At 36.5% G+C, this 16,938-nt stretch overlaps 1 protein-coding gene across 4 annotated transcripts in view; it reads right to left on the bottom strand.

Annotated features, from left to right (window-relative positions):
- The window catches only part of HMCN1 (hemicentin 1), a 538,929-nt gene that overhangs the window by 141,636 nt on the left and 380,355 nt on the right, over positions 1-16,938 (bottom strand). For all 4 annotated transcript variants that reach the window (XM_019976773.2, XM_070768574.1, XM_070768576.1 and 1 more), the window contains 6 exons: positions 15,692-15,883; positions 10,846-11,019; positions 8,970-9,083; positions 7,770-7,915; positions 3,222-3,372; positions 2,002-2,196 (listed from right to left, as the gene is read on the bottom strand). In XM_019976773.2, the coding sequence (XP_019832332.2) occupies positions 2,002-2,196; positions 3,222-3,372; positions 7,770-7,915; positions 8,970-9,083; positions 10,846-11,019; positions 15,692-15,883 (972 nt within the window). The remainder of the gene's footprint in view (positions 1-2,001; positions 2,197-3,221; positions 3,373-7,769; positions 7,916-8,969; positions 9,084-10,845; positions 11,020-15,691; positions 15,884-16,938) is intronic.

The raw sequence follows: 16,938 nt of genomic DNA, 5'->3' as shown, positions 1-16,938 counted from the left end.
ACACATGTGAGAGGAGCCCAGCAGGTCACCAAGAGTCAGACATGACATACTGACTAAAGGGTAACAAACAACAACAACAAAAGAAGTTTACACTGTTGGAGACAAGGACTGATTTGAGCAAATAATAGCCAAGGATATAAAAGGTATAAAGTATACCATTATACATATGATTTTCAAAGAATAATATATTTTCAAACTTTTCATGATGGTGTAATTTCAAACAGAGAAAAGTCACAATATTTATATAAAATTTTATCTATATTTATCAAGTATTTATATTTCAATACATTAGTTTGAGTTCTGTCATATATATGTACATATTAAGTTTTATTTATATATATATAAATATATAATACTCTCAAATGATTTAGAAAAAGATTACATATATATATATAAAATTTGAGAGCAAATTGTTAACATGTTTCCCCTTTACCCCTAAATACTCACAAATCTCGATTTCATAAAACAAGGATAATCCCTATATAATGATAGCATCCAGTCCCATCACTTCATGGCAAATAGATGGGGAAACAGTGGAAACAGTGGCTGATTTTATTTTTCTGGGCTCCAAAATAGTGCAGATGGTGATTGCACCCATGAAACTAAAAGACGCTTACTCCTTGGAAAGAAAGTTATGACCAACCTAGACAGCATATTAAAAAGAAGAGACATTACTTTGCCAACAAAGGTCCATCTAGTTAAGGCTATGGTTTTTCCAGGGGTCATGTATGGATGTGAGAGTTGGACTGTGAAGAAAGCTGAGTGACAAAGAATTGATGTTTTTGAACTGTGGTGTTGGAGAAGACTCTTGAAAGTCCCTTGGACTGCAAGGAGATCCACCCAGTCCATCCTAAAGGAGAACTGTCCTGTGTGTTCATTGGAAGGACTGTTGTTGAAGCTGAAACTCCCATACTTTGGCCATCTGATGCGAAGAGCTGACTCATTGAAAAGCCCCTGATGCTGGGAAAGATTGAGGGCAGGAGGAGAAGGGGACGACAGAAGATGAGATGGTTGGATGGCATCACTGACTCGATGGACATGGGTTTGGGTGGACTCTGGGAGTTGGTGGATGGACAGGAAGGCCTGGCATGCTGTGGTTCATGGGGTCGCAAAGAGTCGGATACGACTGAGCGATTGAACTGAACTGAATGATAGTATAATGATCAATATGTAGAATCAAGAAAAAAACTACTATTGAACCAGAGTCTATATTCAAATTTCATTATTATTATACTATCTTTTATATCTATTTTTTTCCTAAGCTCAGATCCAATATAGGATCACATAGTATATCTGGTCATCATTTCTATTTAGTCTCTTTTTTTTACTCCAAGATTCTTTTATTTGAGATAAAGTTTACATACAATGGAGGGCACTGGACTTTAAATGTATAGTTCGATAAATTTTGACAAGCCTATTTGAATGTTTGCTAAAAGTAAATAGAAGCCTTGAAAATATTATTATTCCACAATTTAAACATCTCTTTTTTCCATCATAAACCATGTAATAACTGAAATATCTTAAACTAATAATCTTTATGATTGATTTATGAGAAGTGCATTTAATAACTGAGTAGTAACTATTTGCAAATATACTTTAGAATTTATCATTAATAATGTACAGAAACAGAGCTGATTATTTCATCACACTATATAGAAAAATGGAGGCACTTGGAGCCAAAGACTTTACCTTGATAGAATGATTCCATAGTATATCTGATAATTAAAGGTGTTCTATCCTACGTCAAATTTTCATCCTAGACTCTCCTAGCTTGAAGGTACATAGATACCAGTGGCCATAAAATCAATCAATTTGACTGGTCTTATGGAGAAAGGCAAGGCTACCCACTCCAGTATTCTGGCCTGGAGAATTCTATGGACTGTATAGTCCATGGGGTCACAAAGAGTCGGACACGACTGAGTGACTTTCACTTCACTTCAATAAATGAAAAGTACATCTGACAGAGATTCAGATTTTCACCCTCTTCCTAGCAGTGTTTACCTGGCAAAATCAGTACTCTCTCACTTGAGGTGAGAGGGTGGCCATCTTTATACCATGTCAGTGTAGGCGCGGGAGCAGCGTTAGTCTCACAATAGAGAGAGATGGGATTGTTGATGATCACGTCCTTGGCTTCACCTCTCCTGCCAGTATCCACCCTGTTTCCTATTTCCCAGAGCTTCTGGAAACTTGGAGGAACTACGGAGGAAAGACATGAAATTTTGGACTCATGGAAATGACAGTGTCAATCCATTAAAGAAAGAGCTTGGCTCGTATTTTCACAAGAGCAATTTGTACATGTAATAAATTAGACAATGTGAAAATATTTTCAAGTACTTATACACCTACCAACTCGGCCCATAGCTAAAATAAAAAGTAGCAGACCAAAGTCGGAGCCGGTTCTCCAGTGAAAAAGCAAGAGTATGGAGCTCAGAATGTTGTGCTCATGTTCTGCTTGCCATTCCTGTTCAAAGGATCTAGCACTTAGAAGATAGATTGTCCTGCTCTTAGGAAGGACCTACTCTTAATATAATAAACATGGCTAAAGAATATGATCATAGCAGGGAAAACTAATTTCAAGAAACCATTAAAAAATATTGGCTCAATAGAGCATTTCCCAATGATTTGTCTTATTAAGAAAGCCAAAGAAGTTATGTAGCCAAGATTAAAAAGTGTATTAACAAAAATAAAGAGACATTCTCAAAGTTTTCTGGGTGAGAACCATGAACTAAGAAAATAATTTATCTTATTTAGTATTCACAATTCTACAAGGTGTTAATTTTAAAAGTGAAGAAAAAGAGGCTTAAAATATGTAGGTAACCCACCAAGTCACAAAGCTTGAAGGAGCCTAAGTCATCAGATTCCAAGTCTTACTACTTTAAAATCTGATATAATGTTACTTTGGCATTCTGATAAACTTTACAATATAACGTTAGGGGAAAGCTAATGTAACAGAGAAGTATGTATTGGGTGATTCCAATTTATAAATAACATACAGATTTACAAAAATATATCAAAAGGAAACACACAAAAATAACAGAAGTAACCCTGAATGACAGGATTATTTTCTGCTTTGTTATTTTTTTGAGACTAAGTTTTCAATAATGAATTTATATTATTATCAACAGAAAAAAAATACTAAAGCAAACCAAGGCAAATCTCTTTGTCATTGCTCTGCCAAATCATACAAATGAAATTACATTTACTAAGCATATTAGTATTACCTTGTATATTCACATCAAAATCCAGCTCATCTTCACCTGCAACATTAGATGCTACACACGTGTATCGTCCAGTGTCAGATATTTGAGCCTCCTTGATTTGAAGTGTGTGTCCACCCGCAGCAATGGTAACATGATCATCTGATTTAAGGGGCTGTAATTCAATTATAATAATGTTATCATTAAGTACTCCAATAAATCCTCTAGGGGGCCATGCAGTTGAGAGTTTTTATGATTCTTTAACAAAAATTAAAATGTAGGTCAAATAGAAATACTCAAGACAACAATAACTTAATTTACTTTGAGTAAGCTGATTGTTTTTGAGCAATCATGTCTTTATTTATTGAAAATTGTAGTTCATGTAGTATATATCTGTGCTAGGTATTTCTGGGTGGTGCATTTATAAACTATTTATGATGAAAAATGTTCTTAAGGTATCATATCTATGTTGGAAAAAAAAAATGACTTCAGCTGATCCCACACTGTAGTGAAGCATCTCTTATTATTTTATAGCAAATCTAGAGTTTTTTAAAGAAAGATTGAAGACATTAGCATAGCCTGATTAGATTTAAAAATCACTATGGCTCATTCAGAAACATCTTTACTTAATAAATGAAAAAATTTAACCTTGAGATATTTATATTATGAGGGTTTATTGATAACATTAGCTACATTTAATAGGACATTTCTCATCTTTTAAACATTCTGTATATACTAAATTCCCTCTTATTTCTTGAAAATTTTAGTTCTTGGCTCACTGTTACTCCTTCCAATGATTTTTCTCATAATTCTTGGTGGTTTCAAAGCCCACATAGACAGCCATCCAATGCTTTGTGCTCTCAGCTCCTTGAATCTTTTTAATTTTTTTGGTCCAAACCCTCTCTCAGTCACTCAATAGGAGAGTTATACCTAGAACTTGATAATTATCAATAATCACACCTCTTCATAATCTCAGTTTCAAGTTCTCACCTTCTGACCACCACCTCTTAACTTTCTAACTCATTTGCTATAGCATCCCAACTCCCATAATTTTTTGTTGCCACAGGAGGACCCAAAATTCACTGAACTTGCAATCTTTTCACGATCACTCACTCTCCTCCTGATTCAGAGAAGGTCTATTATGGCAGTCACTCCTTGCATAAACTTGCATTAAAAAAAAATCAACTCCTTTCACCTTCTCCCTTTATTTTATTTGCCTAGCAAAACCCTAACCTTGATTGATACCAGTCTCTGTCCATTCTCTACATCCCTGGGTCTACGCCAGTAACTGTCCTCTCTCACGTGCGTCATCATCAGTTGCTTTGTGCCCACTGCATGATTTCAGTCAGCATACAACTGTATAATTTCCGCATTAAAAACACTTCATTAGACTGCAGCCTAACTCCATATTTTTCTATTCTCTTTTATAGCCAGTGACTTTAAAAAGTTTTCTACATTTTCTGTCTCCATTTCTCTCCATCTCTTCTTGAATCCTGCAATAAGACTTTTATCATTTCTACTTGACTGAAATGATATTGTCAAGGTCATCAGTGACATCCATGTGGCTCAATTTACTGGTCAGTTTCTTAGGCTTTATTTTACTTGATCAGGGGTATTTAACACAGTTTAACTTGTCTTAATTTTGACAACTCTATTTCCTTATCTTTTGGGACACTTCACTCCCTGCCACACAACCTCAAAATGGAGGAGCTCCCCCAGGGCTTAAATCCTCGGACCTCTTCTCTTTGCACCTAATCTCACTCTCCCATAGATCTCATGCAAAGCTTGTGACTTATCTCTTTCCCTCACATCCTGCTATCACTTCATCCAAGCAACCAACTTCTATCTCTTGGACAATGGCAATAGATTCATTTCTGGACTTCCTCTTTCTTCAACCAGTAAAGAAGCCAATGCAATTTTTAAAAAATCTTTTAAGTCAGTTCATTTCACTCCTGTGTTCAAAATTCTCCAGAGGCTTTCCATCAGTATAAGGCCAATAGATCTGTAAGCATTATAATCTGTGTGCTGTTGCTCAGTCCTGTCTGCCTCTTTGCGACCCCGTGGACTGTAGCCCATCAGGCTCCTCTGTCCATGGGATTCTCCAGGCAATAATACCGGAGTTGGGCTGCAATTTCCTTCTCCAAGGGATCTTCCCAACCCAGGGACTGAACCTGCATCTCCTGCACAGACAGGCAGATTCTTCTTCTTTTATTTTTTAATTGAAATTTATTTATTTTAATTAGAGGCTAATTACTTTACAAGATTGTATTGGGTTTGCCATACATCAACATGAATCCGCCACGGGTGTACACGTGTTCCCAATCCCGAACCCCCCTCCCCAGGCAGATTCTGTACCACTGTGCCACCTTAGCTCTTAGTATGATCCGACCCTCCGTTAATCTTTTGCTCTCACCTTCCTTTGTGTCTCCATTGATCGCTGCACTGCAGCCAAATGCCTCAGGCCCTCTGTCCCTTGCCAGTCTCTCTAGAATATTTTCCTCTCAGATATCTTATGTCTGCTTCCTTCAGTTTAGTTTCTTTGAGTTCAGCTTAAATATCACCTTCTCAGTGAGGTCTTCCCTAGATAAATAGGAGATCATACTCCTCATACTTCCTATTCTCTCTGAATTTTCTCTGTAACATTCACCCTTAAGCACTGTGTGCTTACTTTTTTGTTTAGTTTCCTCCCCACCCCATAAACTCCACAAAAGCAAAGATTTTTTTTTTTTGTCTCCTTTCCTTCATAGTGGTATCACCTGGATCTGAAATAGTATTTGGCAAATACTATATGCTTAATAAATAATTTGGGATGCAATGAACCATTATTAACATCACATATAAAAATAGTATAATTTAAACTTTCCATGTCAAAGAAAAATTTCAGAGCATGAATAAACAAATACATAGATTCTATCAAAACTTATAGTGGTTAATGCTGCTGATATTGTTGGTGGCTTTTCTCAAAAACACTGTTTTCTTCAAGCACTGTTGCTTATCTGAGAAATGAACTAGCAGAAGGAATGATATGGAAGATAAACCAAAACCAGTATTTTTTGTATACATTTTAGGGGACCAATTGCAAATCCTGAAAAATTTAGCAGTTTAACTAAAGCATCTTAATAGGATCAATTTCAGTCTGGATGTGAAACCAGTTTAACTGTTCATTATGAAACTTAAGAAAAACTTCGCTATTCCTAGTAAAATGCAAGATTTTGTCAAATTTTTATGTGTATATATGTCTACATGTGTATAAAATGCAAGGAATGAAAAGGTTTTAGGTAAAATTAAAAATAAAATAATAACATTTCAAAAGAGAAAGGAATTATTTGATTCCAAGCAAACTCATATAGAATTGATATTGTTCATAAAGTGTGTTTGTAGTCAGAAAAGAAACTGTAAACAGAACTTGGTGGGAGTTCCATATTTTTTCCTTTTGCAATAGCTTCCAGATGAAATTTGCTTATTTTATAAGAGATGATTTTTTTTTCTGGCCACCAGGATTGCAAAATCCATCTGTGATATGAAAAAATAAATCTATATCTTTCTGCATCTTAAATTATGACTCTGACCTGAACATCTACAATTGGAATTTGACTCACTATTTGGTTGATTATGTGTAAAACAGGACAAACATCAGCTTAGCTATGTCACATCTGTATTAAGTAGAGTGTTAACAGCAGCTAAAAAAAAACCCTATTTTGGTCTTAAAACACTAGCACATGTTTTTAAAACATGCACAGAAGTAAGTTGAATGAGAAATAGTGTGTCATCTGAAAGTCAGATTACATAATTGAAGGATGTGTCTTTCCATGGCCCTAGTTACCTGTATTGGGCACTTTATCATCATATTTAGCTTTTTTCCTTCATCTTGAAATGTTAGCAATATTACCCTTTTGAAAAAGAGTTAAAAGTGTTTAGAGAAAGTTCTGAATAAACTTCAGTTCAGTTCAGTTCAGTCGCTCAGTCGTGTCCGACTCTTTGCAACCCCATGAATCGCAGCACGCCAGGCCTCCCTGTCCATCACCAACTCCCGGAGTTTACTCAGACTCACGTCCATCGAGTCAGTGATGCCATCCAGCCATCTCATCCTCTGTCGTCTCCTTCTCCTCCTGCCCCCAATCCCTCCCAGCATCAGGGTCTTTTCCAATGAGTCAACTCGTCGCATGAGGTGGCCAAAGTACTGGAGTTTCAGCTTAGTACCTGTGTTATACTGATCATTCTAATCTGACTCAGCACTGTTTTTGTGTTTCTTCTCCACAGTTTGAAAAACCACAGAGCACAAAAATCATTCACCAGTGGGAAGGTGGCTGGATTTTCAAAGACAGTTGCTAGTGTATGTTAAAACAGTCCTTCAAACTTTTTAGTGATGAAATTAATATTAAAATCGTTGAATATGGTTCAATTTTTGTGTGTGTTTTTGCAATTTTATACTCTAGGAACATGGGATTGTTTTAATTTTAAGGTCACATTGATTCTCTGAGTCACCTGTGTCTGAGTGTTTTATTTTTTTAATTTAATTGACCATTTTAGTCTATAAAAAAACCATCAACAAAAGAAAAAAACTTGACTGGCCTGTCCATCCTTGTACCAGCTGAGAGATGCAGAAGGAATTGCATAGGCTTCACACTCCAAGGTCAGTGTGTTGTTTACTTTGATCTTCACTTCTCTAGGGGAAAGACCTGGCCCCAGGAGGTCCCCTTTATTGATTATGGGTGGAACTGCATAAACACAAATATTAAAATATTAAACATTAGTTCTTTAACTTTTCAGAGTTTTTTTCTATTTTAATTATTTTTATAATGTTGTGCAACCATTAGCACAATCTCTGAACTGAACTGAACTGAATCTTATTTTATTTTGGTCATGCCACATAGCCTGAGGGATCTTAGTTCCCTGGCCAGGGGTTGAACCTGTGCCCCCTGCAGTGAAAGCGTGGAGTCTTAACCACTGGACTGACAGGGAGATCCCAACATTAGTTCTTAAAATAGAATGCCATGGAAATCACAACGAGAACCACTTAAGAAAACAAGGAAATCACTTAGGCACTTGCTATGCTCTCCTTTCATCAAGGACCCAACTGAGCATTTTATGAAACGGCAGTGTTCAGACAGAGAATGTGGAGAAAGTTTTCTTTCTCCCCTCATCACTATAATACTGCCAGTGAGGTTACATGCTTCACAGAACAGTTAGTTTAGTTTGTTCTGGGTCCCCAAACACAGCCGAGTATAACCCATAAAATGCATTTTATTAGTTCCTAAGGGGAATTATTCAATGAACAAAAGATAATTAAAAAGATGCTTTTCCTTTTTAAAAAAAAAAAGCGATTGTACTCCTTATTAACAGTACTATTCTTTTTTTTTTTTTTTTAAATAAATCAGTGTACAGTGGATCAGCCCAAAGTCACTGACAAACTCATCTGAGGCTGCTGAATAGAGTATGTATATTTAAGGAACAGTTTTGAGCATGAAAGTACTTCTACACAGCAAAATTCAGAATAGGGTAATTCACAAGAAAAAAAATAGAGGAACTTAAGAAAGTGCTACTGACAAGTTTTCCAAAATGTCAGTGAGCCGATTCAGTGGGCTTTTCACATCTTGAAGAAATTGAGGTCATGGGCACAATGTTTAATTCAACTTCCATCTTAATGAAGAGAGTTGCATAAGCGATCAACTTTAATGATGAATATAATTATGAACCCAGAATGAAAAACAGAATTGAAAAAGTTAGAAAACCTGGAGAAAACTTGGAACATAGTGTTCTTTCAGAACTTACTGTAGACCTTCACTTCATAATGCTTTATCATCTCCCCTGCCTCATTAGTGGCTACACAAGCGTATCTCCCAGCATCGTCCTCCTGTGCATTTAGGATCTGCAGAGTCCTGCCTCCTGAAAAGCAACAGAACACCAGAGAATCTCTGAAGTCACACTGGCAGTGGGGTTTGCACAAACCACAAGTTTTACTTGTGGTAAGTCTTACTATTAACCTATTTATTCTTCTCTATGCTGATTCTACAATAGACAAAAAAAAAACAATACAGATGGACAAAATACAACATAGATTGGTAAGTCCTCAGTGGTCTGCTGTGCTAATGACGCTTCATGCTCATTCTGACCCTCCCCTGCCTCTTTGCACACACTGTAACTAAGGTTTTTATTTTTTTTTTTTAGCATTTTTAAAATTAATTGATTTATTTTAATTGGAGGCTAACTACTTTACAATATTGTGGTGGTTTTTGCCATACATCAACATGAATCAGCCATGGGTGTACACGTGTCTTTACAAACAGGTCTTCTGCCTTAGTTATCTTCTTCCTCTCATCTACCTGGCCTATCAGTAAAGACTGATTTTGCTAAAACAACTTATTTAAATTTTTTTATTTGTTTGCTGTGCTGGCTCTTACTTGCTGCATGTGAACTCTAAGTTGCAGCATGTGGGATCTAGTTCCCTAAGGAGGAATCGAACCTGGGCCTCCTGCATTAGGACTGAGGAGTCAGCAACTGGACCAGCAGTGAAGTCCCTAAACACAGTTTTTCATTATAATTTTTCTTCCTAAAAATCTTCAATGATTTTCAATTGACTAAAGTATAAAGTCAAAACTTTTAAATCTAGGCATTCAAAACAAGACTCCAACGTACCTTTCTGATCTATGTCCTGCCTGCCCTCCTCCCTGACATATATACCTGTGAACACAGTCTAACTCAGGAGGGAGGTAAGGAGTATGTTTATTATTGCCTGCATGTAGACAGGGCATTATTACCTTGTACTTTTCCCACACTCGTCATTCTGATGGATCTGAAATCTCCCCTAATTCATTTCCAACCAACAAAGTTCTATAACTTTCTCGAAGGTTTGTTTCAAGTTCTGGCTATGACAAACCATTTCATGACCACTTCAGCCTATGGTGGCCATTCCTTTTTTCATTATTATAAAACTTGTCACTACCTCATTTATTATGCTCTATGAGTACTGATAAAAAATCATCCTGTAAATGCCTGCCAATGCAAGAGATGTAGGTTCAATCCCTGGGACGGGAAGATTCCCTGGAGAAGGAAACGGAAGCCCACTCCAGTATTCTTACTTAGGAAGTCCCCATGGACAGAGAAGCTTGGTGGGCTATAGTCCACGAGGTTGCAAAGAGTCAGATATGACTTGGCAACTACACAACATGACTATTCACAACCCATGATTATCCATGGATTCCTATTGTTAATGAACTTCCTTCCACATGTATTATCCCTACAAATTTCTTAAAGTTAGTGATCATACTTTTAAATGCTTTCTGTTTTCATACATACATATTTCCAAGTATTAATGAGGAATAACAAACTCTGTCAATCTAAATACTAACCTTCAAGGTTCAATTCAACAAGAAGTGAATTTCTACCCTTTTTGGTATTCCACATTATATTTAAGCAATTAATCACACTGTAGAATTTATTTATTTGCCTTTTATTTACTTTATTGGTCTTTCAAAAAGAAATTTTACTACCCTAGATTACAAGATTTAGAGATAAAATTAAAAAATTAGATAGCAATAGTACAACACCACGAACAATGTAAATGTTTATATAAAAATAGCAATGATTCTGTTTTTTATACAAGTAGGTGGCACAAACGCATCTTGGGTATCTGAAGTAAGCTAGTTACCTGGAAGAATACGGATATTTTGGTTGGATTCTAAAGGAGTTCCATTCTTAAACCAGGTGATGGTGGCTGGGGGATATGAATAAGCTTCGCAGACCAAAGATGTGGGGCTGTTAAGGATAACAGTGACGTCTTCAGGGCTGCCATCGCCATCAACACCAGCAATTATAGGAGATACTGAAAAAGATTTAAAATTTAATCCAAGAAACAGACTCAGAAACTTCTTTATCTGCGCAGGAGGAGAGGACATATAAAAGGGAATCCTAACACACTGCAGTGTGGACAACCATGGAAACAGCGGTACAGGATATATGGAGGACGCAGAGTATCCAATCCAATCTAAGGTGCGGGGCTGTGAGAGGACTTTCATCAGGGATCACCTAAAGGGGCAGATTTCAAAGTCAGCCTCAAAGAACTGGTACTGGTTAGAAGATGAAAGAAAGGAGAGTAGTAGGAAGCGGAGCACATTGGGAGCAGAGTAGCATAAACAATGAGGAGCAAGCAGGAAATATACAGAGAATATAGAAAATATACAGAGTTTGGACTCAAAAGGGTCAGTTTAGAAGCAAGAGAATGATAGGTACACTTGTTCCATAAAAGATAATGAAAGCTTTTCTTTTTCTATTATTTTTTTACATTTAAATTTATTTATTTTAATTGGAGGCTAATTACTTTACAACATTGTATTGGTTTTGCCATACATCAACATGAATCTGCCACTACGCTTGGTAAAGGCATGAGAAAGAACATCAAAAGAAAAAAAAGACAGAGACAGAGAAATTGGAAAACAAACTAAATGAAATAGGAGCACTGAATGTGAAATAGAAAAAGTGAAACACACTAGATAAAAGTAGAAGATCACCATATAGTCCTGTTGTTTTTAAACATGGTTGCTCATTAGAAACACATCTGGAGCTTTGGAGGAAAAAAAGCAATACCTGGGGATTTGTATTTTTCAAAAAAGCTTTCATATACGTGTGTGTGTGTGTGTGTGTGTGTGTGTGTGTGTGTGTTCGTGAGCATGTACGCGCACTCAGTCATGTCTGACTTTTTGTGACCTCATGAACTATAGCCCGCCAGATTCCCCTGTCAATGAGATTTTCCAGTCAAGAATGCTGGAGTGGGTTGCCATTTCCTTCTCCAGTGAACTAAACTCATGTCTCTTACATCTCCTACATTGGCAGGCAGACTTTTCACTGCTGAGCCACTTGGGTAAGCCATATATATATATACACATATATGTATACATGTATATATGTGTGTGTATATATATACATATATATATACTATACATATATATAGTATGTATAATATGTATTTTTTAGAAAAATTATGAAATTTTGCCTAGCTAAAAAATGTATGACATTTTGATTCTATTTGTTTGAGTTAGTGTGAATAGAACGCTAGATTTCTAATTTATATTCACTCAAAATTTTGATATAGTTCCATGTGTTCTGGCATCTAGTATTACTGCTAAAAGTCTAAAAAATTTATCATCTTGGTGATTAAAAACAGTTTGAATGAGGTTTGAAACTTTAATCCAATTCTGAGAATATGCAGAAATATTATTTTGTAAAAAATAATAATAATAATAATGAGGGCCTGCTCTGTGTGTTGGAGAAGACTCTTGAGAGTTCCTTGGACTGCAAGGAGATCCAACCAGTCCATTCTGAAGGAGATCAGCCCTGGGATTTCTTTGGAAGGAATGATGCTGAAGCTGAAACTCCAGTACTTTGGCCACCTCATGTGAAGAGTTGACTCATTGGAAAAGACTCTGATGCTGGGAGGGATTGAGGGCAGGAGGAGAAGGGGACGACAGAGGATGAGATGGCTGGATGGCATCACTGACTCGATGGACGTGAGTCTGAGTGAACTCCGGGAGTTGGTGATGGACAGGGAGGCCTGGCGTGCTGCGATTCATGGGGTCGCAAAGAGTCGGACATGACTGAGCGACTGATCTGATCTGATCTGATCTGAACTAGAGCAGTGGAGAAAGGAACAGAGAGGAGGGGACAACTAAAGAAGGATTTAGAAAACCAACTGTCAGGACTTGATGATAGAACTTAAGGGGCTAAGAAACCAAAGTCAAAGGTAACTTCCAATTTTCGTGCTTGGGAATGAACCTAGGTAAATTGCCCTGAGGCAAAACAAAGAGAAAATATGGAAAGACCTGCACATTCAGGAGGGGAAGATGGTTTGTTCAGTCTGACTAAACGCTTGTGAGAATTCCAGGTAGAAATGTCCAACAAGCAATTGTATATAGAAATCTGAACCTTGGGAGAAAGATCTGGGTGGCAGGTATGGATTTTATAAAGTCTACAGTTGATAGGAAATGATAATTAAACCTCTGGGAATTAAATTTGTTACCTGATGAGACTACAGTAAAATGAGCAATGAAATAAGGATGAAACATAAGGGGACCTAACGTTTAAGAGATGGATTAAGTAAGAGTTCATAAAGGAGAGAGAAAGACAGCAACCAAAGGTGTGCAAGGATAACTAGGGAAGGACAGTGTCCAGGAGAAAGGGATACATCATTTAGGGATCCAACCATTAACATAAGAATTGAACAATGTTTGATCTAACAGCAGGTAGTCTTACAACAGTAGTATCAAGAATGGTGTGGGCAGAAGCTTGTTTTTAGTGGGATAAGATGGATAGACAGAGTGTTGACTATATGAAGTGATGGAGGCAACAGAAGATGAAGCTGGAGGTAAGGCAGACAATGGGTATGACTGACAGACCAAAGAAGGGGGACAAGATACAGGATGAAGGGCAGAAGCAATAACTGTGAACAAAAAGGATAATTCACCCTCTAGGAAAAGAAAGGGTAAGAACACTAAATTATGGCTGGGTAGACTAGAACTTGCAAATATACACACTTAAATAGCCTTAACTTTTTATGAAGTTGGTGAAAAGAAGACTTTGATTCAGATCCCTCATCTTCAATGAATGAATGAGAATGGCAAGAAATAAGTAACCAGAAAGCAAGTAGGAAGTGGAGGAAGGAATATAGTCAGATAATATAACTTGAGATGCCTGTGATAAAGAATAAGTGATCCCCACTGGAGAGAATCCCCAGGGAGCTGATGTCTCCTGGGAAGAGTCAGAGTTCAATTACTGCAAGGAGCTGGAAAGAGTTTGAAATCTAGTTTCCAGAGGACAGGGGTAGGATCTGGACATGAGCCAGTACTGGGAGGTCAATCACTGGTGGGAGGAAGGGGTCATGAGGAATTTAGAGATCTAAGAGAAGCAGCAGGCTACAGCAGCAGGGAGGAAATCCCAGGCTGGGTATTTGACTTTCAAACACTGATGGGCATGCAGGGAAGATGAGTTTGTTACAGGACAATTGGCTCACGAACTCTCGTTGTTATTGATTCAGGTAACAGGTGCTGGGGCTATATTTTTTCAAGATAAAAACAGCTTTGCCTTAGGGAGTTTATATTTTATATAAGTATTACTTATATATAGTATTCATTTAATACTTACTTATACATTATCCAGTATTCTGACTTAGCTTTTCTGGCTGACATGTCTCTTCTACTCAACTAGACTGTAAGCTGCCTGAGGACTGTATCCTGTATGAGACTAGCTATTCCACTAGTCTAGCCAGTAACTATCATAACATACAAGTAAAGAAATTAAAAAATCGCAAGAATTTGCATCCTCAATTATAGTCAGTCTGTTTTAGTAGAATGAAACACGTTTTGATATCAGTAATCAAATGCAATATATTTAGGTGGTACACTTTAAATTTCTAATGTGAGCAGAAATCTGGACTCTATTTTAATGTTATTTTTGAGAAATAAGTATAACTTTAACGCTGCAGAAACTGAACATACAGTTATTTAACTATTCTTAGACCATTTGTTTTCATGGTATAGTTTTTCTTGTGTTCAAAGGGCTTGATATTCAAATGTACAAGTGATCTGTGTTAAATGAGAAGGAAGCCATTTGAGATTTAAAACCTACACTTGTGGTCTCAGTGTATGTTTTAACCTGGGAATCTTCACAGCTCATCACGGACTCAATATAGAATTTACACATTGCACATTAATCTCAAGGGGAGGGAATTTATCTAGGAAAAAGAATCATTAATCAAATGGTAAAAAACCAAAAATTGCAATTTCCAGGTAATTTACTGCACATTAGTACCCTCTAAGATTTTTTAGGTATTAATGAGTTAGCAAACAAATAGATAAACACACATAAAAACAGAGGAGCAGCATGTTATGTGAAGGAAAAGAAAATCTACAGCAGTCGCCCACCCCAGTAGGAGCAGCCCCCAGTACTGATATATAAGTTAGCAAAGGGAAGAAGAGATGATGTGTTTTAAGACAGAGGAAACACATTTCTAAAATAAAAGCATTTTAATGCTGTTTTAACCCTTCAGCCTCACAAGGGATTGTGTTAATTCATTATCACTCATGAGCAAGCATAAAATTTTCATGAGCTTGTCCACATTTATTCTTCATCTTAGTTACCAACAGAGATTCCAGTATGTACAATTACCAATAATGGCAGACTCCCCCAAAGAAATGATAAAATATCTCACATTGAGCTCCTTTCATTGTTAACCTGCTTCTCTTTTACTAGTATTTGTTTTTCCTTTATTACTATTTATCTAATGTATATCTTATTCATAGTTGTGCTTGGTACAAAACACAGTCCTGGAAACGGTAGGTATGCCAAATGGAATGAATGAATGTATAAATTAATTAATGAAAGAAAATAAGCAAATGTACACAAGCTCTGGTCCAGGTAGAAATACTAACTAAACAATAAAAGAAGGGAATTGAACTTGTTGCCATGGCTGATTCGTCAAGATTTGAAGCAATGCTTACACCTACCCAACACATTAAGACTGAAACTTTTGCTCTTGTCACCAGCTGTATTAGACGCCAAACATGTGTATCTTCCGGTGTGTGACACTTGGGCATTCACAATTTGAAGAAAACGGCCACCAGACATAAGATGATGAGTGTCATCTTCTTTCAGGAGCTGACCATCTTTATGCCATGTTATTTCTGGTACTGGATTCCCTGTAACAAAAGACATTTCTGAGTGCTGGCTAATTATCACGTCTACAATTGGTAACTAAAAGGATGCATTTTAAACAGTGCTGCAATGAACATTGGGGTACATGTATCTTTCCACATTATGGTTTTCTCTGGATTATACTCCAATACAAAATTAAAAAATGAAGAAAGGGATGCATTTTTCATTCATTTCCCTTTTTAATTATTCTACTTCTAAAAGAATGGAAAGCTATTCATTTTAAAATAAATTTGCAAACATAAGTGAATTTACAATAATAATCATGCTTATATTTTTAAAATCTACAAGTGAAATAGTTATATTAGTCTTTGTGTTTAACTAAATTTATACCATACCTTGGGCTTCCCTGGTGGCTCAGATGATAAAAAATCTGCCTGCAATGCAGGAGACCTGAGCTTGATCCCTGGGTTAGGAAGATCCCTATGGCTACCCATTCCAGTACTCTTGCCTGGAGAAGTCCATAGACAGAGGAGCCTGGCAGGCTACAGTCCATGGGACTGCAGAGTCAGACACATCTGAATGACTAACACACACACACACACACACACACCCTATACCTTAGGTTATTACAATTAAATATTTTCATAATAAAATACATTTAAAAAAGAATGGAGCATGCATTTTTACTAAAATTGTTACTCATGAATACCTTTATATGCATATTAAATTTCTAAAGAAGATTTTATATTTTTGAGGGAAAGCTGCAAATAAGGAAAGCCTTTAATTAAACAATTCAACAAGCAGGTATTTTGTGTTTATACCAGGATTCTAGCATAGATATATAGATAGGTAGAAATACAGAAATACATAGTACTATTCCTTTAATATTTATAGCCTTTAGAAAAAATACCTTTCAAATTTTAATGGGACTTTTAAAAATACTGTTTTAAATTGCTCAGATTTTTTATTTTGAAAATGTAGAACTATAAAAACAAGTTCTGTTAGGAAAGTGGACTAGGATGATATATTAAGGCTCAACTGTATTGGCAATGAAGTCTGTTCTATAGCCCTAACAGGGCAAGAAGGCAAACTCACAGGT

Source organism: Bos indicus, chromosome 16, assembly GCF_029378745.1.
Source record: "Bos indicus isolate NIAB-ARS_2022 breed Sahiwal x Tharparkar chromosome 16, NIAB-ARS_B.indTharparkar_mat_pri_1.0, whole genome shotgun sequence".
Classification (NCBI taxonomy): Eukaryota; Metazoa; Chordata; class Mammalia; order Artiodactyla; family Bovidae; genus Bos; species Bos indicus.
Note: the sequence above shows the minus strand (reverse complement) of the source record. Positions and strands in the feature narration are given on the sequence as shown.